At 41.0% G+C, this 25,303-nt stretch overlaps 1 protein-coding gene across 14 annotated transcripts; it reads right to left on the reverse strand.

Annotated features, from left to right (window-relative positions):
* Positions 1-1,120: 1,120 nt before the first annotated feature.
* Positions 1,121-25,303, reverse strand: MPPE1 (metallophosphoesterase 1). Of its 14 annotated transcripts, XM_054057155.1 has the most exons (12): positions 25,196-25,303; positions 22,967-23,106; positions 22,293-22,367; positions 9,334-9,717; positions 8,405-8,513; positions 7,995-8,098; positions 7,301-7,381; positions 5,444-5,552; positions 4,454-4,525; positions 4,221-4,343; positions 3,025-3,165; positions 1,121-1,590 (listed from the first exon to the last, which is right to left on the reverse strand). In XM_054057155.1, exons 4-12 carry the CDS (start codon positions 9,606-9,608, stop codon positions 1,408-1,410), a joined length of 1,197 nt encoding a protein of 398 aa, XP_053913130.1. In that variant the 5' UTR covers positions 9,609-9,717; positions 22,293-22,367; positions 22,967-23,106; positions 25,196-25,303; the 3' UTR covers positions 1,121-1,407. The 14 variants fall into 14 exon arrangements, with proteins under 14 accessions (XP_053913130.1, XP_053913136.1, XP_053913133.1 ...); XM_054057161.1 differs by lacking the exons at positions 22,293-22,367; positions 22,967-23,106; positions 25,196-25,303 and adding exons at positions 20,039-20,129; positions 24,730-24,746; XM_054057158.1 differs by lacking the exons at positions 22,293-22,367; positions 22,967-23,106; positions 25,196-25,303 and adding exons at positions 12,174-12,237; positions 24,730-24,745.

The raw sequence follows: 25,303 nt of genomic DNA on the forward strand, positions 1-25,303 counted from the left end.
TGATAAACAGTCCAACTTTAGATGCTGTATTATGACCTTTTCCCCTTCCCAGGAGTTTGGTATCTGTACATTCAATTCAGTCATCAGATCTCTATTTCCCTGAAAGTAAACGGCTTTAAGTAAACGGCTGGGTGGAAAAAAGATAATAACAAACAAAATTCCCCAAGGATTCTTTCACTTCCCATGCCAAAGAAATATAGCGAATAGCAGAAGATCCATCTTTTCTTTAAAACAGCCCCCAGCCCAGGAGTTCAGGTTGGAGCTCCCAGTCGCTGCAGGAATGTCAGCAGGAATACCGGTCCTGGTGTGAAATCTGTTTTTTTCTGGAGCGAGCGGGGAGAAGCAGTAGGTTTGTCCCATCTTCCCTCACAGACAGCACAGGAAGGCGCTGAGCTCAGACTTTACGTTCTCCGTGCTGCCGTCGAGGCAGGAGCATGTGGCCCAGCTCTGCAGTGCGCCTCCCCACAGAGGAGCCGGTGCCCTTCAGAATGTGACTATACAGTAAAGTTAAAAGAACGTGGCAGCCCTGCAGGAATCTAAAATAATGCCCATTCCTATCCCTGTCTGTCCGTAGACTGAGGGCCAAGGCATATGATAACGTTACTGCAGCTGTATTTGACCTTCCTTCTTGCAGAAGATCGGCAACCGGAGGGCCCTTCACCATGCAGATCTCTGGGATGCAGTAGGGCCCTCTTTTTTTTTTAAGCTCATCATAGCACATCTTTTTAGAAATAACAGCTTGAGGTGTCACCCTAATTTATTTTTCTTTAAGCAGGTTTCAAGTGTCTATCAGCAAACTGGATCCACAAGCTTCTCCCCGTTGTTGTCTGGTAGACGATAACCGCAAATCGTAGTCAGCTAACACCTTAATGTGTCAGGAACTGGAAGATTTCTCGTCCCAAACCAGAGTCCCTTACATATGACATCCTAAAAAGGTTACGGAAATCCACATCTCTCAGTGCTGATGTATCTAGTTTCTGCCTGACCCTCACAAACCGAAGTATGACATTAGAAGGGCCATGCAGCAATAAAACAAGAGAAACGTTTCCAGTTTGCAGGACTGAGCCTCCAACAGGGTAAGACGCTAGTGCAGATAAGTGATGAGGCTATAGGATTTACATAATGTACAGTTACACTTTTAATATACATATTTGATACAAAAATTATAGCAGGAAAAGGACTCATTTGATTGTAGAATACAGTATTTTTGTACAGCATGAAACGTTCATTTCAGTTAATTATCCTGTAGTAGTCATATCAGCTGTATAGGACTTCTATGGTATGTGTAAATGCAACCTGCCTTCAGACTAGCAATCAAATTAGGTCATTTGCTGGCATGAATATAGTCTGATGTTTGACTGTTCTCAGCTTTGGTATTTCAGTGACTGAATGCAGATGTCTGGCTCTTCATACTGCTTTATGCTTACTGATTAAACGCTGAGCAAAATAAAATGGTGGAGTGAGAAGCTGAAAATGAGCTAGTATCAGGATTACAAGCAGAGCACCTGCTGCACAGTATATAGTAAAGACTCTGCTCTCGTACGGAAGGAAGCATTTTTGGAGGGAGAAGTCAGTTGGTGTTACGCTGCCCTGGAAAAGAAACAAAGACTGTCACTTTGCTGCTACAGCGGGTTCTGCATCAGGAGCAAACACCACAACTGTCAGATCTCCGATTTCTAAATTCTCTGTTGGGTGGCAAGGTTTGGGGCCAGTTTCCAAGTACCAGTGCCTTCTCCAGGGGGCTGAAGAGCCCGTACCTTGCGGTGCTGGGCACTAACTGGAATATTCACTGGGCCAACATTAGCCCAGAGGCCAATCTTTCATGTATTCCATCTAGCATAGAGAGCTGGGCTCCTCATCCGATCTGCCTTCAAGACAAGCCTAACTTCAGCTGCTGTAAAATCCACCTGGAAGGAGCCTTCCCAGGCTAAAGTTAGGTGTTGTGAATGTGCCCCTTCTTCCCCCCCAGGTCCTCCTTCTACCCAGTACGTGCTGCAAAAAAACACATTCGCTAATCCAAATTCTAAACACAAACTTCAACAACAAAGAATTTCATTGGGTTTTGGCTTGAATTTGCAGTTGAAATTGAAGTTTACAACAGACCGAGGCTGAGTTGAAACAGTAGGGAAGACGATGCAACTTTAATTAGTCGCTCTCTCGTTTTGCAGTGAAGATGCGCTGTGTGGCATGTGCAGAGTGCATGTGTAGTTTGAAGGCAGCTACTCTCAGGAATACGGAATAAACAGAGCTACTTTCAACACCAACTAGTTGCATTAAATGAATTTAAAAGTTTGGGGTTATCTTTGTATTAAGCAGCCTGAACTCAACAGCGGTAAAAACCTATGAAAGCTTCTTCCCTGCCCCAAGTCTCGAACTACTCTGTAAACAGATTGTAGGCTTTGCTTCTTACTCCAAGTTTCTAAGAGTTCTGTTTTATTTTGGAACTGGGGAACTAAGTGGTTTACCTCTAAGGATATACTGAGCACTGGAACTGCCTGCGAGAGCGTAACCAACGCGCTGTATAAAATGTGAAGTGGAAAGGAGGAGGCAGACTATTGGCCTGTGACAAACGTTTTCACCGTGTGAAGCGGTCAGTGCACAAAGTTTGAAAACCGTGATCGCCACGCAAGAGTTTGAGGTGGATACGGTCTTGTTCTCATAGCTGGTAAATCAGCCAAGCCAAATGAGTCTTTCTACTGTTCAGTGCACAATGCTGATTATTTTTACAAGTCAATAGTTTACAACGCACCCTCTTTATAAGAAAACATTAGATGCTTGTACCCAGATACTAATTAGATCTCGAACAGCATTGCTTTGTACCACACGGAACACGTGGCTCCCGCAGATGTACTTTATGAAGCGGATGCAGTGTACTGAGGGGGCTGGGTGGGTAGGCACTTTTTTTAATTATTATTTTTTGTTTTTACAGGTAGAATCAGTTTTAAAATAGAGCTGACTGCCATGTTGATTTATTTATGAAAGTTATCTGACAAAAATAAAAAAAAAACCACAATTAAAACTTACCATGATGAAACTAGGGTTGTTTCTATTCCTCCAGCTGAATGACGGGACGCTGATCTCTGGGATTTTCCCTGCATGCAGCACTTCACAAGCACTGTGTGTATGCCCACTGAGAACCAAACGGGGATGAAACCACCATAACAGCTAGAATACAAAAGGGTAAAGCACAAAATTTAAGTCAGGATTGGAAAGAAATTGAGCTTAAGGCCCTTTTTTTTTTCCTTCTGACAAAATGAAATTACAGGAATTCAAATATTCTCACAAAGCGTTTGTGTAAATTTCTGTTTTCCAGTAAGACATATTGATACTGTAATACTAATCATACTTATTTGGCCCTTATCCCAAAAACTGGGATTTTTGACCATACGCAAGAGAAAAACAAAGGCAATAGCATGCTGATGCCATCACAAATACACAAACCTTCATTTCAGTAAAGCAATGCTGTTTTCTTGTCTAAGGGCGAATCTCATCCTGCCAATCTCGAATGAAGACGTTTATGCAGAAGGAAATAAATGATGCCCATTAGATTTTCTGGGAATAGGATTCCCATAAGATTTTCCGCCTCCTCCCGAGTGACGGGCGATAGGATGAGAGGGAACAGCCTCAAGGTGTGCCAGGGCAGGCTCAGATTTCTTCACTGAAAGGGTTATCGGGCACTGGCAGAGGCTGCCCAGGGAGGTGGTTGAGTCGCCATCCCTGGGGGTGTTTAAAAGACGGGTAGATGAGGTACTTGGGGATATGGTTTAGTGGTGGAAGGTATGGTTGGACTCGATGATCTCAAAGGTCCTTTCCAAGCTAGTGATTCTATATTTTTACTGTTGTTACTAATTCAGGAAAAGCAGTGCTTTCCAGGTGTTGGAAAATAGTGGCTTTTAACTAGATTTGTCAATAATCTACACCGTACATAAAGCACAAAATGCAAAAGGGGAGAGGGAACAGCACTGCAGCAGGCTTACAGACTGCCGGGATTTACAGCCTGTACCTGGGAAGCCCAGCAGAATCAAGGCCATGATCACGATGATCCTCAGGGGAGCAGCTTTAACAAGCGGCCTCTCAAAGGCTTCATTAAAGCAGGAGCAGCTGGGGTCTGTTTGTCTCAACTAACACCCTTACAAAAACTTCAATCTATATATACCTACACTCTTGTCCCCCTTCCCAGACACTCATCCACCAGTACTCGGGTTCCTAGTACATCAAACCTTTTGTGATGCTTCCTGAGACAGTACGTCATAGTTTTCTTTAAATGGGATAGTCTTCTCCTCTGGAGGAGCAGAATCTTCTCCACTGCATTCAGCATCGCTTTTCCGATAGAGAGGGTAATGCTGGGAGACATTCAAAGCAGGGATCAGTTATGATAATCCAGCCTTTCTGGAACAGTAATAAATACACTCAAAGCATGTCAACATCTTGCCTCGCCCCATCTCCAACACACCTGTAAAAGGATGGGTTCTGAAGCCGGAAGCTTTTCCACATCACTGCATCTTTTGTCGGAATGATTTGGTTTCTGTGAATAAAAATGAATCCATACGAATTGTCTTCACCTGTGTGTGCCCCAGGGGTGGGGAAGGGAAATAAACAGTAGCTGGGATTTGAGGGCATTGAGGGCTTTTGTGGTTTGTATTTTGAGACAAGCAGCATTGGCTCAGAGTGCTCAGTTTAAATACCCTCTGCTGTATAAACACTGAAGAGCCTTTACTTCAGGTGGAAGGGGAAATGCTTTAATTCCCCGTTCTGTATATGCTGCAAACATGGCTGCGCTCTGAGCGCAGAAAGCAACAGCAGATTTTCGCTGCACAAACAAGGCAGGAAAGATTTAAGGCAGCCCAAGAGAGACAGCAGTTAGAGTCTGGTAATTTTTCCACTGGGAGCCAGTTTCCTGATTGACTGGCAGCCCTGTAAATCACACTGCCTCCCCTGCATCCCGTCAGCCTATGGAAAAGGGCAGAGGAATGAAATACAAGCAGTAATTGGGTTTGATGAAAAAAATACTACAATTAAAACGTTACCAGGCTATCAAGACAGGGCTCCAATAGAATCAGAAAACAAAAAGAATAGGGTAGCCTGAAGGATATAAACCAGAACAACCTGCATAAATATAAATGCAGGGATTGTTGTGTATCTTAAGTCAGAGGGAGGGTAACAGGACTTCTGCCATTGCCTGGAACAGAGGAAATGACACCCTCTGTTTGTTGGCAGCTCTGACAAGGAAGTGAACACCATTAACACAGGGCAACACAGTTAAGTGAAAATGATAAGAGGCAAATGAGGAGAAGAAAGATTTGCTAACAAGTTGCAGTATGACTTGGAAGGAGATTTTTTTCAGGAGACTCCTACATTCTATCCTGACTAGTGCTGCAGTGTCAGGATTCCCGTTGCAGCAGCTGAGCTGCTGGGTATAATCAGATTCTTACTAAACTCTTACCTGCTGGGAGCAATTCAGTTTGTGAGAAAGCGCCACAAGCTTTGCCTCTGCGGTTCGGCAGACGGCACAACCATCGCCCTCCATGGCTACACTGTTCACCAGGACAAAGCTGGAAAACACCAGGGAGCGGGCAAAGAGAAGGGAAGTGGGGAGGACAGGAAAGCATTTGCTGGTCATGCGCACATGTGGGATAAACTTTATTTTATAAAATGAAAGCATTCTAAAGTTGGACACAGCTCAACAAAACAGCAGAACATCTGAAATCACATGCTATTATAAAAATGCTCTTTTGAGTATCCATCCTGTAGCCATTTCTCCTCCTGGTAGGCTGCTTTATAATTGTTAATTAATTCTATGCTTCATGTTTACACTTCAAGATTTTATTTTTTTTTATATTGGAATGGATACTTTATGCTACTGGGGTTTTAGAGACCCAGCAAGCTGAATTCTGAAGGAAGGGAGCACTTGCTTCTCTCCCCACACACATTTTAGACAACAGAGACATCATTTTAGACATTTGGTTTCTTCAGAACACCTGAAAAGTAGCTGCAATTGACCGGCTACCCTGAATAAACTGAGTTTGGTACTTTATAGTCTCACAGACAAAACAGGATTTTATTTGTTACAGAAAAAGATTCCCCTGTAGATTTCAAATAAGCTTTAAACTTCCGCCACAACGTTCATACCTGTTCAGTCACTCATTCAGGACTAAACGAAGAGATATACCCTCTGTTCAGTTCAGTATTTTACAGGCATTAATGAGCCAAATGCCTCCACTTAAGAGGCATATAATTAATCCAGGAGCGTTTCATTAATAATGCAACTAGTTTCAGTTAATGAATATGATATTAGATATGTAATCTGCATCTGGATGCAAAAGTTCTGCTGTGCTGTCTTACTGACATAAGGGGAACATGGAGATATTCCTTAATTATTTTAAACCAGCTGAAACACCCATGTAAAGGCCCCGCATCTGCATGGTAAACAGTAGCGTTATAGTAAGCATTCAAGAATATCACAGATAAAAGAGACGGCATTTCTAGACCTGTCCTGGATATTTTTCAATGTTTGTTTCATTAAAGGAATCAGTGTAAACTTGTAAGTTTTGAATCTTACGCTTGCACGAGTGAATGTCATCTGATGGCACACATGAGAAAGGCAGAGTGGCAATGGGTCTTCCCTTCATATATCTGAGGTTTAAGGATAAATGTCTTTCCACAAACCCGCTATTGCTTTTCCTTATCAGATTCCTGCCTGGCATCTAAATCTAACTCCCAGAAGGGCCCACAGCAGACAACTGCAGCCACAGACACGCAGCTATGAGAACAAGCTCTGTAACAAGGTCTACTCTAAGCCAGCTTGTGCGTTACTCCACCCTGTGGAAGAACTGTGGACAAGCAACTGCGGTGTTCCCAAATTCCTCAAACGAGATTTACGTTCTGCAGACTGAAGAAGTTATTAAAATTAATGAAACTCTTAACTTGTAAGCACAGAGGGGGGTTGTTTGTGTTTCTTTACTGAATCCTATGCTTCTGTTACGTTTACAGCCATGGGTCATTACCAGCTGCAAGGAAGTAAAAAGGCAAACCAGAGAATACAATGCCAACTCCACAGTACTTTTCCATTTAAAAGGAAATTGTTACAATTTACATAGCTCAAAGTACAACCTCTGCTCCATATTAAAATACAAGTTTGTACAGTGTTTCATGTTTAATGTATCACAGGCTATCTAAGTTAAGCATTCCCATGCTATTTCATCAGAAATTCCAGTTCCAGTTCTCTATTTTCACCAGTCAGGTCTGCTTGCTCAGTAATCACTACTCTTAAACCTTTAAAAAAAAAATTACATATACTCACTTTATTCCTTTTCGAGTTATCAGCTTTCCTGAAGTGAAGTTGAAAACCTTTTCAAATCGCTTCACCTTGTAAGTAGTCATTCTGCGTCAAAAAAACCCCACAACTGAGGTAAGAAATTGGGATTGTAAATCACCTGACACAGTTGCTTTACTGTTTGTAGATCATTAATGCAGCTGGCTGCTCTACTACCTACAGCACAGATTCATTCAACAAACTCACGGAGACGCTTTAACACCCATGACATGCCCTGTCCCAGTCACACCAGTGTAAGCACAGCAGTCCTCCAGGAGTACAGCAGAGTGAGGGAATTTACACTCTCCTGTGCTGAGATAACAGGAAAGGTAATATGCTTAGATATAAAAACTTTTCCGACAAAGAGGCCAAACACAAAGAAAAGCAGCTTCAAGGCTTCCCTGCCAGTGCAGAAAGATCAGCTCTGAACAGCTTCACATACACTCGTAGAAGTATAAAAGTAGCCTGATACCTGCTTTAAAACTTCTACCTAGGGTGCATTGTGCACAGGTGGGTAATTTTTAAGGTCTTGCTTGAAATCACAATCCCTTCTAATTTGGTTATGATCAAAAACTTTGCATCAAACCACACAAGAAGTCACCAAGATGCAAAACCAGTTACTGCACGCACGCTGACATTTCATTCTTGACATTTGTGTACTCTATTCACTGACAAGACTTACTCATAATGAAATCCAATATCATGGTTCCCAACAATAACCACTAGCTCAGTAGAAACTGGATACCTAAACATTTTTCGGAATCTCCTGACATCATCTGCCCACGCCTGCATGAGAAAACAAATGGAGAAATTAACACTGTTGGACATTATCAAAGGGGACCACTGGTATATAATACAGAAGCACACACTGGTTACATTTTTTATGTGAAGCGCAGAAGTGTTAAGATAGTACCAAAAATGATGGAGAATCACAACATTTCAACTCATATCTAAAAGACTAGAAACTTCTACCAGTAGGACAACTGTAGTAATATTAAACAAAGCCTTGCATACCTAGACTGCGTTCTTCTGTCATCCATTTCCTTCAAGAAATCCTCATTTTTTGAAAAAAGAGAGCTGTTGATGTCATACCTGAGGTGAGCTCCACTTTCCTTCATCAAAGACATCTCCCAGAATAAAAACAATATCTGGCTGCAGTAACCATAAGGCAGTTTGGAAAGATCTCTCCATTTGCCATTCCCTGAAAGGAAAATACAGACACAGGCATCACTGCCTGAATTCTGAATCCTCAACTCTGAATACACAAGCACAGTCTGCCAGGAATGAGAAGGTGGTTTCTTTATACTGGAAACGCTACTATGAAATTGAAATTAAATACTTAGAAATCAGGTTTAAGTACAGCAGGTACATCCTACCTGGTGGGTAATTCAACCACAATACAATCAGGACCAACTCATGCAAGAAGTAATACCAGCTTGTTTATTTTTCATCACAGCTCCATTAAGCGGCAACTAATTAAAACAGTGAATTATTGCAAATGTTTTACTATGTTATTGTTTCTGCAACAGAAGTTTATAATGTTCATATCATGGTAGAATCAGTACTTTCTTTCAGCATACAGCTTTTTCTTCTTTTGGACTAACAGAAACATGGGTTTGTAGGTATAGGATTCAATTATCTTTGGTTTTAAATGTGATTTTGCCTCCAATCCTACAGACTTCTAACAGTTTCCTTATCTCTGCAATTAAAGGTACCAACTCTTGGGACATCCAAGTTTTCTGGCTCACTTTTGAGGCATTCTATAAATAGTTACATATTGGAAATTACTATCTGAGCCATCGAAAATGCTCCGGCATCTACAACCACCTACAACCTGGACATTCGAGACTGTGCTGACTTTCAACATTAGTTTATTATCCACCGCAGATCCAGATGGGCAAGTCAGAGGCAGCACACATGCTTACTATAAGTACCACAACTCTGGTTTTAAACATCTGTCCCATTAGTTACTACTGAAAACTCTAAAACCAGGATAGAGATAATGCAAAAAAAATTGTTACCTTCTCAGCTTATCCAGCCAATGTCCTTTGATTTCACCAAGAAGGTGAGTATCAGCTAAAATGATGGCCTTTAGGACTGAAGCCGAAGTCTCTTTTTCACCCATGTGAGCTCCATCTTTCACTTCTGGCCATCGACATTGAAAAATTACCACATAATAAATTAAAAATTCACAAAATATTAGCACTGAGCTGACAAAGCACACAAGTTTCAGCAGGAAACAGAGCCGCCTCTTCAAAAGAAAATTCTTCACAGTGTTCGAGCTAGAACTCAGCATTGTAGTACCAGCAGAAAACTCTTTCCCAATGGCTCAGTTCTCCTCTCTCATGTGAAAATAGTAAAGGCCAGTCAAAGGATCATGTTTGGCTCCTTATCCATACAAATCCCTGTGGAGAAAACACAAAGTAAATTATTCATTAAGCCAGCATTCCCTGTGAAAGCCTACCACGTAAGGCCTACAGTGATACCTTCTTCTCACCCTGAAAGACATGGAAACACATAATTGAGCTAAAAAGCAAAGTTGGTCTCCTTCAGGTCCACAGCCAGCCATGGTGCTGAGTATGGAACTGCACTCACTCCTGCCAAGACTAAGGCAACCACTTCAAAGCCAGGAAGGATGTTGGTGCAGGATGTTTCTTTTAAAACTAGAGAGAAAACACTGTGAGTAGGGGTCAAAGGTAGGCAAAGACAGAGCTTAGCCTAAACAGCAGCAAAACCAAAAATCCATTAGGATCCATATCATCCCAGCCACTGCAATGCCACCTCCAAGCACTTTCTGGCACAAGTCACAAAACACGACTACACCAAATCAATGCAATTATCACCTTTAATATGGCTCACTGTAATAATCTCCAAGAACCAAAAGCAATTTACTACCTCAAAACAATTTTACTGAAACTTTCCAAGAACACAGGCACAGATACCTGAATTCTCACCTGACAACGCTTCATTTCTAACAAGGAGGAAACAAGAAACATCTAAGCTTCAGAAACAGAAACTGTGAAACAGCTGAGAAGTGGGAAAATGAGCCTAAGTTGGTAAGCTTATCGTCTGTACTGATTTTTTTCCACCTTGGATAGCTCAGAACCCAAACAGGGAGCTTACCCCTTGAGAAGCTACGGTGTTATTTTCTGGATCAGAAAGGCTGATCCAAACCAAATGTCATGCCTCTGATAAACCACAATTATTACAGAGCTCATTGATCCAGAACTGTTCTGCATTTATTTCTGGAGTCCTCAGCACAGGAAGGACATGGATCACTTGGAGCAAGTCCAGAGGAGGCCACAAAGATGATCAGAGGGCTGGAGCATCTCCCATATGAGGACAGGCTCAAAGAGTCAGGCTTGTTCACCCTAGGGAAGAAAAGGCTTTGCAAAGACCTTATAGCAGCCTTCCAGTACTTAAAGGGGGCTACAGGAAAGCTGGGGAGGAGCTCTTTGTCAGGGAGTGCAGTGGTAGAAAAAAAGGGAGGTTTAGCTTAGCTACTAGGAAGAAATTTTTTACTGTGAGTGTGATGAGGTACTCAAATGGGTTGCCCAAAACTAGGGGATGCCCCATCCCCGGAGGTGTTCAAGGCCAGGCTGGATGAGGCTTTGAGCAACCTGGTCTAGCGGAGGGTGTCCCTGGCTGGGGGTGGGGCTGGAACCGGATGATCTTTTAGGTCCCTTCTGACTCAAACCATTCTATGATTGCTGCACTTGTTCACAGGCATTTAACAGAAATTCCTGGTGTAAGGAGGAAATACCAACATTTTCACAGTTCTGTTTATTCTATAGTCCTTGGCACTAACGCTTTTCCAGTGTAAGGGCCCACAAGAAACAAGTATCCCACCTTACGTTCAAGTAAAATCAGTCAGGTTCCACGCACAGCCTCTCAGGGTTTCAGTCTGAAGACTCACTTTTTAAAGGTAAACAGTTACAGCAAAAGGGACTCCAGGAGAGCTATAAAGATGTTACTTCACATGCTAAGGACCAAACTTCTAGGGAATCCCACAAAGAAGAGTCTTGTCCCCCATCGAAGAATAGGATTGTAGTTTTGTTTTCTACACAGAAAAATTCTAACGTAGGACTAACGCCCAGGATGTTGGTAATTAGAGAACACAGGACTCAGACAGGGATGATCAGCCAATGTTTACTTGAATTGACTAAATCTGATTAGAACAGTGAATACTTGGTACCTCTGAATATTCAGACCTTAAATATTAGGAACACTAGGGCAGAATTACAGAACGACACAAAACTGGTGGATCTTTCCTAAAATCCTGGTCTCGGTTACATGGAGAACACAGAACAAAACTCCAGTTGCTGTACTACACTATGCCCTAGCCTGTTTGACTGATGTCTTATGGAAATCAAAAACTGACATGTTATCATTATCTTATTTTTTCAACCAAAACCTCTATTTGATAATAGCCACTTATTTCCAAACAGGAGCTTCCCATATCACCACTACAAAGTACTTATTGAAAACAAAGAACCATTAGCCTGCATCATGTAACATTACCAATATGCATTATTTAATGTTAGGAAAATTAATACTTAATGGCATGCAAACCAGTTCTATCTAAACTTAGTTTAGCAGGAGAAAGCCACTGGCCAGACGTCACAATTTCACAATACAGAGGAACTACACATAAAGGCTGATAAACTTGTTTAATATTAATCCCATCTGCACTTTAGCTAGCAATAAAAATCAACAAGATCTTGTTTGCACATCTCACAATAGGGCCAGATTAAAGAGGAAACATCTGTTCAACAACTGCAGCAATAAGGACAAAAGACAGGTAAATTCTTAACTAAGCCCCCAAATTTCTATGGCCTCATACTGCACAAACTGCACCTACCCCAGAAGCCGGAAGTAGACTTCGGTAGTTGTAGATAATCTCCTCTTCAGAAAAAAAGCCAGTACTAATTTAAACAGAAAATGCCAGTAAGTTGCATTACACATCAAAAAAAAGTACTATAAACCCAAAAAGCCCCGTGACTCTCCTTATTCACAACCTATCCAATGCTCAAAACAAACAAAACCTATCATTTTGCTATTAATATGTACACATTCTCTAGAAGCTTTTAATTATATTATTTTTCACGCATCAAATGTCTTTGGAATCTGTCTGAACAGCTACAGAGATGCTGGAAAAAAAAGCCAGTGTCATGGATCAATGGGAAAAAAAAATAAAAATCAGATCTTTAGAAGTAAAATGACCCATCAAATACAAAAAAAAAAAAAAATCCAAAACCTTCAATTAGTAGAAATAAAAAATATCTTCAAGGCAAAACTGCCGTCTTCAAAAGGCATAAGTGGCAACTGACAGAAATAAAACCACAGAGCCGGTCATTTCTACACACAGTCCCTGCCCCAGCGCTTCCGCTGCTAGCTGTTACTATTTTGGGAGTTGTGCTGCAGATTTAGAAGATGTCAGAGGTATCCATCCCATCTGTACCCTACACTTCCAGTTTTCCTGGTAGTGAAAGAAAAAAGAAAACAAGAAAAGGGGGAGGAGAAGGAAAAATTAAATCAGAGAAAGTCCGTGATGCAGAATGAGCTGAAAGACAACCCCAACTACTGGCTGCCAGAGCCAGAAATCCCTGCCTACCTTGCTCCGCCACCCACTAGCCCACAGCTGCTCGCATCCCAGCGGAATTATTTGCTCAGCATTGTGGCTGCACGTCTCTGCACACAAAATTACAGGCACTTTAACCAAAAACCAGGCACATACGGTAGAAATCCCAGCCTCACATACGGGTACCCAAGGGCCGGAGACCCATATCCTCTCACATGCGATAGCAAAGTCAAAAAATCACACTGCGAGCCTGCAAGCGCGCTGCAAGATGGAGCTGCAGTTCCACGTGTCGCTGCACAAGACATTGCTGCTATTCCTCCTGGCACAGCTAATCATTAAGATTAGACTAGAATCAGGTTTCTTAGTAGAGCTTGAGGATCACAGCTATGAGAAAAGACTGAAAGATTTGTCACTGTTGTTTCCTGTTCTAAACACATGGGAGTGGCCTGATGTAAGACTGATTTTAAAAGTTTTAAAAGCTCATCATAAAGGGGACGTAAATATTTTGACCATGTTAATTATTTTCAGTTATTTGGGCAGGGAATATGCACTGTTATGGAAAACTCTGACCTTCAGTAGCTGGCAAACAGCAAAATTCTGCTAGTGACAACAATTTTGTATTTAATCAACATACACATTCCTTAGGCAGTGGAGAAATAGCCTTCAATTTTTCCTCATCTACATGTTCCAAGAACCTTTCCGCACAACATTTAAAAATCAGTCTGCCGAACATGGACAATTACTGATTCATTTAATAATGTCACCACAGTTTAAACATACTAGAAGTATAACTTCATACCACAAAACTGTTGGGGAAAAAGTGCTCAAGTGACCAGGTCTCAAAGAAAGAAGTTTGATGCTCTCCTTCTCTGACATTAACATTTATTTTGCTTACGATCAAATGTTAGATACATTCTTGCACTTAAAAAACTTCCATCATATATGCTGTTCTTTCTATTTTAATCCATAGCGTTTACTGGCAGCACAGATTTGCATCCCTCCTCTTTCCCTCTTCCACCTCTGCTCAGAACACTAAAGGGGGCTACGAGAAAGCTGGGGAGGGGTTCTTTGTCAGGGAGTGCAGTGAAAGGATGAGAGGTAATGGTTTTAAGCTGAAAGAGGGGAGATTTATATGAGATATTAGGAAGTTGGGGTTTTTTTTTTCCCGTGAGGGTGGTGAGCCTCTGAAACAGGTTGCCCAGAGAAGCAGTGGATGCCCCAACCCTGGAGGTGTTCAAGGCCAGCTTGGATGAGGCTTTGAGCAACCTGACCCAGTGGAAGGTGTCCCTGTGCATGGCAGGGGGGTTGGAACTTGGGTGATCCTTAAGGTCCCTTCCAACTCAAATCATTCTATGTTTCTATGATGATCCAGCTTCAACTTACAAGTGAGCCAAGAATACAAAAGAAAAACAGATACAATGGTCAGACCAGGAAGCAAGTACTTCTGGAGCTTTACCTTCTCTCTTACTTGGCGACTGCAACTCTGAACCTCATATGCTTTGAGGTCAATTTATTTATTGATTTACAACTACATAAAACTGTCCTAACAAACAAATTGGGATACAAGTCTCCAATCTTGCTCCTAGTCCTCTCCCTAATGAGTGTGCAAGTGTTTTTTATTAAGCTAAAGCAGCTCTTATTCGGTTCTCAGCCAGCTTAGTATTTCTAACCTTGTGATAAAGTTTCCACTCAATTCTCCGATCATAGTTTCCCAAAGGTACAGATGTACAGCTTTTAGACAAATACAGTTCTATAACGTAACATGTTAAACTTTTGTGAAATGTATTTACAAGTTCATGTTCAAATCTCACAAGGTTTTACTTCTGCAAGGTACGCTTACAATTGGGAGTGGTTTCTTATCCTTTCAAGCTCACGCTCTCTCTCTCTCTCTCTCTCTCTCTCTCTCTCTCTCTCTCTCTCTCTCTCTGAGGAAATGTAAGATTTCTATCTTATGAATTGTGACTCTGCACTCATTTCCTTTCAGCACTTCAAACACCATAGCTCTTCAAACACTTCACTCTTCAATCAAATCAGTTTCTGATGAATTCTTGTTTTGGTATTGCAAGTCAACTCTCTGACCAGTCTTTCTGAACATGCTCTTTCCAATCCTAAAGCCTAAATCCTTTCTTTATCCCCAAATTTTAACTTTAGTTCTAATTACTGTGATTAAAGAAAAACCTCCAAGCAGGGATTTAGCATTTTTCTTTTAAGAAATCCCTCTGTAATAATTTAACAATAGAATTAATTTCTGTCTGCACTGGCTCAGGGCCGAAGTTTATAAAGACTGACAAATCTACAGCTCTACTTTGATTTTATATAGTTTACAGACAAGGATAAACTGGAGAATTCTTCAAGTTAAACTACAAAGTTTTTACCGTATTCCCACAAACACCCACAATCACTTCTGCAAGGAACGTACTTTAGAAATAGAGGTTTTGCAACTCAGTTGAAGTTATACAGGCCACAGTTTATTTAGAAACCACAAAAACAAAAATCAAAGGCACAAAATACATAAACAGAGCAGTTTGTCATATTGAGATCATATTATTGAATCCATAATACTATCAAAAAAAGAGTACTACTTAAGCCATGGTAGGTTTAAATATTGCAGTCAGTATAAAAAAATATGTGGGAAATCTGCTTGTCATTAAATTAGTCAGTAGTTACAAATGTGCTGTAAAAGGAAGTCCATATATTACACTTATTTGTTTCAAGCACTTTTCATACTGGTTATTCAGCTTCACAGATTCCTGTACCGCAAGTTTTAGATCTTCTATCTCTTCAAAAAAATCCTAGAAAAAGCCAAAAATATTCACCTTCAAGTTCTTTTCAAAGGCATTCTCAATAAGAGCCAGTCGGCATTCAGTTGCTCCCTAGTTCAAAGACATTTCTATATTTTTATTAATATATGGCTGAGTTACACAAACACAGCTCTGGCAAGATACAGCAACCAATTCTAACCTTACATAATGATTTAAAACTGCCCTGAACAGGCAATACAAGCAGAATTCAAATCATGTTAGGGCCTAAAGTACAGACTAGTAACAGGCAAGACAAATTAAGAGAGGAAGAGATACTGATTTATCAAAAGACTACTAAATGACAGCTCAAAATGACAAGGGTGTAAATAACGTCAAGCTCGTCATGCAATACAGCTCTACATGCTGAGGTCAGCCAGCAGCAGATAACACAGCACTAACTTTGAAGATATAAAAGTTGCAAGATTATAAAAAAGGAGCAAGCAAGGAGAGAAATGAGGAGAGTTAACTAAGGAGGATGATGCTAGCATTTGAACAAGACAATACTAAAGAGTTTAATGTGGAAAAATGGATACCATGTTTAGACCTAGAAAGAGAGAAAATATTTTTAGACCTTACTAGCTTTCTAAACTGCTAGTATCAGTTTAGAACTGTAAGTACAACTACTTTTTGTTAACGATTGTCTTATTTCAGACTAAGATCTGTTACTTATACCTAGATTATGTTAAAAAGTTTGATTGTCATATTCAAAAAGATAAGATTTATGATGCATTAAACGTGACGGAGCTTAAAAAAGATAACACTATCCAACAGGCTCAACTGGCTCAGAAAAAACAATTTATGACAAAGGAAGTAATGAAAAATAACAATCTGTAAGGCTACACAGAGCCTTCTGTAAGGCTCTACAGGATGCAGAGAGACAATCCAATAAGAAAGCCATAAAAAAACCAAGTCCTGTTGAAGCGATTTAATGTCAGTCTATGTGGTTTAACTTTCTGAGACTGATTGTAATTATACTAACCCAGAAAGTATAACTTAACAAGTAGTTCTAGCTATACCTAATTCAACTAGGAAATAAATTCAGCTTCATAGAAATAAGCTTCATTTATTAAAATATTGATGGTCCACAGCTTAAATCTTTTGTTCAGCTCACACAACTCAAGTCTGTTGAGCAATTCTGATCCTTCGTAAGTCAGAAGTTGCTGGAAAATACAAAATAGCAAGCAGAGCCTAACCCCAAGACTTCATTTCACCAACCTTGGAAAGTCCTGTCTACTGGAATGACACCATATCTACTTATATCCACTTATATTTTACACCTTCTCCTGCCTATTCTGCCGACTTTTTTTTTTTTTGAACGAGCAGCTATTGAGCTATCTTAAATAACACACTGACTCAAAACTACCTAAAAAAGGGTTATTGATAAAGAGCCATAACCTTAGACTTATGTATTTCTCTTCTGAAAGATGAAGCTTTCAGCCACAAATTGTCCCTAACTCCTAAATATGGGGATTCAGAACACTAGAATACTATTTAGCTTGTGAGAGGGGAATGCAAGACAAGAAAACAGAATCTCAAAAAAAAGCCATCATGAAACTTGAAGAATAAGCAAAAGTTCAATTTAAGCAAGTTTATTGCTGAAAATAAAGTCTTAGGCCAGTACATTAGACCAAGTCCTCTATAGCTACATGAGATCTCTTTGCCTTTTCATGATTCCAAGAATTACCAGATCTTCACACTTCATCTTTCTACATTTGTACAGACAATCCATCGCAAAGCCTTCAAAGTCCTCCTTCTTGCCCTCCCAAAGGCCCAAGTTCTGTTAGAGGCATAACTTTGAAGTGTTTAAGTTCAAGAGAAAACAGTTCTCTCACTGACAATGAAGCAACAGAAGCGATCATTCAAACAGATATTTTATTATCTCTGCAAATGTCTGTCGGAAGGAATTAAGACTGTTGCCAGCCATTACATTTTTAATGTCATAATGACAAATAATCTCTCCTAAAGGAAAACAAATTGTCCAAATACATTTAAAAAAAAATCCACAAGAAAATCCAGCTCTTTAAAACAAAAAAAAATAAAATAAAAACTGCATTATGCCTCTTCCTTAGCCAAGGAATACTGTAGGAAATCAATGTCTCAAGGAGTCATTCATTTCCATTTCTTTCTCAGAATGTCATAAATTGATTTTTTTAAGTTGCTTGATAATAGCTTATGTTCAGCCTAAAGATAAGTTTCAGTAAAGGCAGAGAAGTTCATTTTTCAAAAATCACCTATTCTTCAATTTGTCCTAAATTAAATTACCTTGTCTAATCCAGCTAATTCACTTCTTAGTGCTCTCCTTTCTGTAGACAACTTTGCATTTTCTTTCTTCAGCTTTTTAATCTCCTTCAACAATAGCTCTATATTCAAATAAAAAAAATAGACTTCAACCATTACAGTCAACCTCCTCCTCACATGAATCACGTTACAGCTAAAGAGCTGCCCACGTTTTGTGATATCAGAAAATCATGGTTCATTTTTTAAAGTACCTTTTTCACAAAGTGATTTATTCTTAAGAACCAGAGCAGCACACTCATAGGTACCATGAAAGATAACAGGATCTGTCAATTGGACAATCTGAACCTGCTGGATTCTTAGAATGTGGGATTATTTTACTTTACAATGCAGAAAACATACATCTGATACCTTCATTGCATTTTTCTGCCTTAGAAGAGGGTCATCAGCCTTGCTGACAGCACATTTCCTGAAAATTATGCCTACACTATATGATCCCTTCAATCTCTTTTTATGTTTTGAAGTGGAACAGGATTGCACCTTAAATTGTGGATTTACTTATGTGAGGAAAAACATGCTCAAATCAGTATTGTCTGGGTTTGTCCCACATTTTAAGCCTAAAACCCGGTTCTTCTGTATATCAGTGTCTGAAAACTAAAGAACAGAGCAGCAAACATTACCACTAAGAGTTCTGCACAGATACAGCCTACTGGAATAAACACTAAATTACTAAACACAGCCATGCACTCCCACTCATAACTGCCCCAACATACTAATTGCAGAAGAAGAGAAGAGCAGCAAACACTTAATATTATCACCCAAAAATGCAGGGCTGCATCCACAGATGGGACATTGATTATGAGATACCATTTTTAAACAACAGGTTTTCAAAAATGAAATGCATTTTTGATACTGCTGATTGAAGTAGAAGAAATAACACGGAGTGTGCCTTTGGATCAGAAATGAAATGCATCCTCTCTGATTGGGTACACTGGAAGGAACATCAGAATCAACCATACCATTACCTAAATATTCACTGCAACAGGATTCCTTCTTTTTAGACATGTCCCTGCAAGATGTTACTTCTCCCTCTAAGGTTCGACTTCTTTTTCCAGAGACAGGACTAGATTTCCAAGAAACTTTTTTACATTCCAACTGCTCAATTCTTTGCCTCTGCTCTCGAAGATTTTGCTCTAGCTCATGAATTTTAATCTGTCAAGAAACTAAATTTTTTTTAAAATGCATAGAACAAACACAGTTCAAGTGAATACAACTGGAAACATATCCTGAACACAAACCTAGAGTTTTCAATTCCTGACTTAAAACTACATTCATCCAAAGTGTCTGAAAGGAGAAAAAAAACCACAGCAAGTGAAGTTTTGCATACACCAGGACTGTTCTAAAAAAGTCTGTTACTGAGCTCATGCTCACAAGGCAGTATAAATGTATGGGTACAAAGACAGTATATCTTTCCACACAATAAAACATACATAGAACTTGGCAATTGCTACTTTAGAAGAAAAAGTACATATAATCCAAATCATATTCATTTACAAGAAAATGAAGCATATGTTTCAGAGTCCTACGAGGAAATTAGAGTGGTCAGCTGTAATGTTTGATGAATGGCTAAGAGGCCATATCCACTTAAAGCTCCTTGAACCACTTCTGATCATGCAACTGTATTTGTGCTCCAGCTATGATGCCAGGCTCTCTGCACAGCAAACCAACAGATCTTGCTACCTGACAGAAGACTACTTGCCTTCTCTTGGTTAGCTTGGTTGCTGGATTTCTGAAGCTAATCAGCCCATCATACATACAGAAAAATGTCAGGGTTGGCATAAGAGACGTTAGAAGATTAATACGCAGTAGGCAGGCAAGTAAAGAAGAAAGCCAGGAAAGGGAAGACAGCTTTCAGCTACAGACATACCAGTGAGTTCACTTTCAAAGGAAACTACCAATTATTTTCCATTACCACAATGGCATGGGGAAGGGCAGGCGGGGGGAAGAGTATAAAAAGAAAACCATGTAGAAATGTAAGAATTACTTTTCAGTCTGCCTAACAGCTTATGTTTTGGCTATTTGATGCCATGTCCTACAAATTCTACTTACAGTGAGATTTTTAATCGTTTCACTTTGCTCCTGGTTTGTTTTGATTTCTTTAACATAACGCTTGTGCAGATCATTATACATCTGAAGTAGTCTAAAACAGAAGAAATGCATAAATTGCAATACAATAGGAAAGCCAACAAAATATGTGCATCCTTTATGATAAAAGTATTTCAGACACCCCATAGAGATCACCTGGGCTGTAGCTGTGCTGTAAGAGACTACAAGTCTCTACAGAAATATTTAAGATGGGTGTGGAGGAATTGTGACCAGCAACACAGAAGGAGAAAGCATTAGAAAAAACAGCAAGGTGAGAATTAAAAGAATGGCCTGTATCGACATCAAAGAAACCTTTTGACTCAGCCAGATTGAGGACTCTCGTGTTTTGCCCAACACAGGGGGCCGTTCTCTGATTAAACCTCAGTACAAACAACTCCTGAGGGAAGGGAAGACTTATACACTAGCAAGAGGAGGTTGGCAACAAGTTTGCTGCATGTCACATGTATCCCCTTCTCCTTGTTAGCACAACAGGAACAGCAAAAGACTTCTCCTAAAGGATACAAAAAGGTTTGCCCAGAAGCTACTTGGTTGCTACCAATCAGGAACCCATAATGGGGACTGAGGAGGCAGCATCCCCAGGTCTCTGTGTTGCACACAAGCAATCCTGGCCAGGTCACTTGGACATGCACACCTCACTCCTTCTGTGTGCATGTGAGGATAGGAGCAAATGAAGCCTATGACAAAAATCAGCATGAGTGCATAATATCAATGTAAAATAAACATACTTGGGATATTATCTTTCCCTTTGATACTATCATAGGATGGTTTTGATTGAAAGGGACCTTAAAGGTCATCCAGTTCCTTCCTGTGCTGAGAACTCCAGAACTGAACACAGTGCTCCAGGTGAGGTGTCAGGAGAGAGGAGGAGAGGGAGAATCACCTCCCTCGCCCTGCTGGCCACGCTTATTTTGATGCAGCCCAGGATACAGCTGGCCTTCTGGGCTGCGAGCGCACACTGCCAGCTCACGTTGAGCTTCTCAGCCCCCAACACACCCATTATCTTGTATCAAGTTCTGCTACACTAATCTCCTAACATATTTCCCAGCATCTGGCCTACGTATATCAGGCCCATTATGTAACTGATGAACAGACATTTTTCCTATTTTATTAGGAATTTGAATAAGAGATGGCATTCATACTATATCATGACTACACACTGATAGCAGGATGAGCCATACTAGGACAGAATAGCTTTGTAAAATAACGTACAACTACTTGCTAGAAAAAAAGTTGCCAGGTTATCTCCATACAATCTAATACACAGCCGATCCAGCACTAGATTCAAAGAATAACTCAGACTTCTTCAACATCAGCATCTAATTAGGTACTCAATTCTAGCCAGCCTTGCTATGCAGTTCACAAAAACAGTCTGGGACACTATAAAGGTCTTTTTAAAACAAAAGAAAAGAAGGAAAACAGGCCTTCTACAGCCACCTAAATAAAACACTAAAAACTGAGTGTTTGAACCAAGCGCAGCAGGGACTGCCTCTGTCTTTGCAGGATCCACAGCCCATATCCATAAGTGGACAAAAGGTAGCCCTTGAAAGAATGGAGCCGCCTATTTATTTCAAAATTAAGTCATAGAGAGACAGACCAACATTTTATGTAGCTTGCCTAGTTGTTCAAATATTTCAATATACATTTTCTTGAAACAGAAATACGTCTTTTGTATAAAAAAAAAAAGGAGTTACAAGAGCTTATTTCCAGCATTAACTGGCAAATACAGTAAGTAGTGGCTCACTTCTAAAATCAACCAGACTGAAAAACAGAATCACTTGTGTGGTCAATTCTGAAAACGGTACTAGCTATAAATTTTCTATACGCATAAATTGAGCTATAAAAATGAGCTCCTACAAAATAGAAAATGAAATTACATCATTCCAGGTTAAAAATCTACAAAAAAGATCACGTGCGTATACACACACGAAGGACCTTCCTTAGCTCATTCACTTTTTCTCAGTGAAAGATTTGAGAAAGAAATTTATTTCTTTCTTTGTTTAGCACTATTTTTAAGTTTAATCTAAGATTCACTATTTCCTTTAAAAGAGCAAATACAATTATTTTCCATTGTCCTAAAGGCTGAAAGCAGCTTCCATAACAGTTAACAAAAATTTAGCTGGCTTAATCAAGAACAACACATTCTGCCCTGCAAAGAACTATGTTTAATTCTGTCAAGGAGCAGTTTCCAAGAACTCACCTGCCACTGTCACCCTCTAGATCCTCACTGTATCCACCCTTATGCCGTAAGCAGGTTTCTGTTTGAACTTGAACACTTAATTGAAACAAAGACAACAGCTTAATAAAATCATATTTTACTATTTTAATTGTATCAAACAAAGCAACTCAAAAGGGTTAAATTACTTTTCAGATTGATTTGGCAATGGAGGTTTCCATGCAGGATTACAAACATACCAAAATTTAAGCTTGAAAATTTTTGCAAGCAGGTATTTAAAACCTGGCAGGACACTCTTTAAAACACTGGTGCTATAACTTTTCAGGTCCTAAGGTCACAGCTTCCAAATCTTTTAAAGTGCATTGATGTAATTCAACTATTTTACTACTCTTTGTTGGCAAAACAGCCTAATCCTCTACGCCATTAGACAGAGACCACAGGTTGGCTAAGCAGGGGTATAACTCATTGAGACTAAAACTGTTTCTTTCACTACAACAACGAATTTTGTCCGAGTTGCCCCATCCATCCTTTGTTCTTCTACACGTTTCCAGCATTCTCCATCCCCACCATCCTGTTCACAGCCAGCCCTCAAAATATGCAGAACAGATAAGGCCTTGTCTAAGGCCTGAAGAATAACAAGGCACAAGTCCTAGAACATTGCACTTCTAACACAAAAAGAAATGTTTGACAATTCTTACTCTCTGCTTGTGACATAGTCACGCATTAACTGCTGCAGATGCAGTTTCTCTTGGATCTGACCCAGATTCTTTTCTAGGTCCTTATTTTTTATGTGTAGTTTTTTCAACTTCTTGATTAATTGCTCGTTTTCATCACTGAGCTGAAAAGAAAATTAAAAAACAGAAAGCAACTTTTTCAGATCAAGTATTAATTGCACTGATAACATTTCAAATGAAAATTCTTTCCCAAAAGTTCTATGATGTTTATCTTGAACTATATAAATACATAAAGGAAAACAACAGGAAAAAATAATTAGCTTCAAACATCATAAAACACAGCTTCTTTAGCATATACCACAGAATCATAGAATGGTTTGGGTTGGAAGGGACCTTAAAGACCACACAGTTCCAACCCTCCTGCCATGGACAGGGATATGTCCCACGAGATCAGGCTGCCTAAGGCCTCATCCAGCCTGGCCTTGAACACCTCCAAGAATGCGGCATCCTCGACTTGTCCAGGCAATTTGTTCTAGTGCTTCACCACCCTCACAGGAAACAATTTATTCCTAATGTCTAATCTAAATCTCCACTCTTTCAGCTTAAAACCATTACCCGTCATCGTATCACTGCACACCCTGATAAGACCCCTCTCCCCAGCTTTCTTGTAGCCCCTTTAAGGACTGGAAGGCCACTATGAGATCTCCCCAGAGCCTTCTCTTCTCTAGGCTGAACAACCGCAACTCCCTCAGCCTGTCCTCGTATGGGAGAGCAGAGTACAGGGGGAGAACATATTAAAAACTTCTAATGTAACTTCAGAATTCATTAGTGAATTACAAGGCAAACTTGATGCCTTTTTGTATTTTAAAAAAAAAAAAAATCACAAAGGAACAAAACACACAAGTTTACAGTTATACTTCTAAGCTCTAAACATCAGCTCAGCTCATATTTATTTTTAATATCACCAAGGCCGAAAGGCTAAACTATAGCCACATCAGCACAATTTCTCAGGTGCACATTTGCTGAACCTCAGTCTCATCCTGTTATTGCTAATGTCAGCAAATAAACTCTCTAAGACTCATTTTGGAGTTTTAGAAAGCAAGCATCCTTTTAATGCAGGCCTGGGCAACACGAGGGGGGTGATCTCCATCCATTGTGTGCAGCAAGACAAGAGCTGGGACAGGATACATTTCCCACTCACAGGCATGTGCATCCGTTTTCACAGAAATCTTATGTATATTTTACAACTTTCCAAGGACTGATTTTAATGTTATTATGAACTTCACAACAGTCAAATCTGTAGCCGATTTGGAGCTTTGGCTCCAGCTCTGCCTGCCCTTGCCCTGGAGATGAGGAAGGGCTACAGACAGAGGGGATCACAGCAGACACATCTGCTCAGCGCAGATCGCACTGAACACAGGGCATAATCATCTCCAAAGAACGAACAGTGTCTGGGAAACACTGCTTGAAGGAAACCGCGCTCTCAGAAGGACATCCTGTCTTACTTTCAAAAAAACACAATTACTTAGATGAAACTTAACTCTACTTTAGTTTTAATCAAAACTATTCCACTTTTTATAGCAGTGACTTCTTGTATCAACCCCTCACTTCATCTACGACCCAAACACAACCAACCCCACCGCCGTAACACACAGGGCATTAAGCAGAACTGATGCTGCTGAGCGACACTCGGCCAAGAGAAGGAATACGAGTAACGAGAACCCGTCAGCCGCCGTGCCCGAGTGCAGGCGGCCCGGGGCGGCCGGCACCGCCAAGGTCCCACTCACTTGGAGACACCTATGGACGGCGGGCAGAGCCATGGGCGCCAGGAGCACCGGCCTCGCTCAGGACGCTCCAATCACGCTCCGGCTCGAACGCAGCCGCCCCGTGGGCGCCGGGAGCGCCGCAAGGCCCCCATCGGCCTGCCCCACACACTGCCTGTCCGCAGCGCGCTCCGCCAGGCTGCCCCACACACTGCCTGTCCGCAGCGCCTCCCTGCCGGGCTGCCCCACACACTGCCTGTCCGCAGCGCCTCCGGACGGGCTGCCCCACACACTGCCTGTCCGCAGCGCGCTCCGCCAGGCTCCCCCACCCACTGCCTGTCCGCAGCGCGCCCCGACGGGCTGCCCCACACACTGCCTGTCCGCAGCGCGCCCCCACCCCGGGCTGCCCCACACACTGCCTGTCCGCAGCGCGCCCCCACCCCGGGCTGCCCCACACACTGCCTGTCCGCAGCGCCACCCCTCGGGCTACCCGACACACTGCCAGTCCGCAGAGCCCGGCTCCCACTTTAGGGGCGGGTAGCGCGCTGCGAGGCCCCCGCCGGGCTCCCCCACACAATGCCTGCCCGCAAGCGCTCAG

This window comes from Cuculus canorus, chromosome 2 (assembly GCF_017976375.1).
Source record: "Cuculus canorus isolate bCucCan1 chromosome 2, bCucCan1.pri, whole genome shotgun sequence".
NCBI lineage: Eukaryota > Metazoa > Chordata > Aves > Cuculiformes > Cuculidae > Cuculus > Cuculus canorus.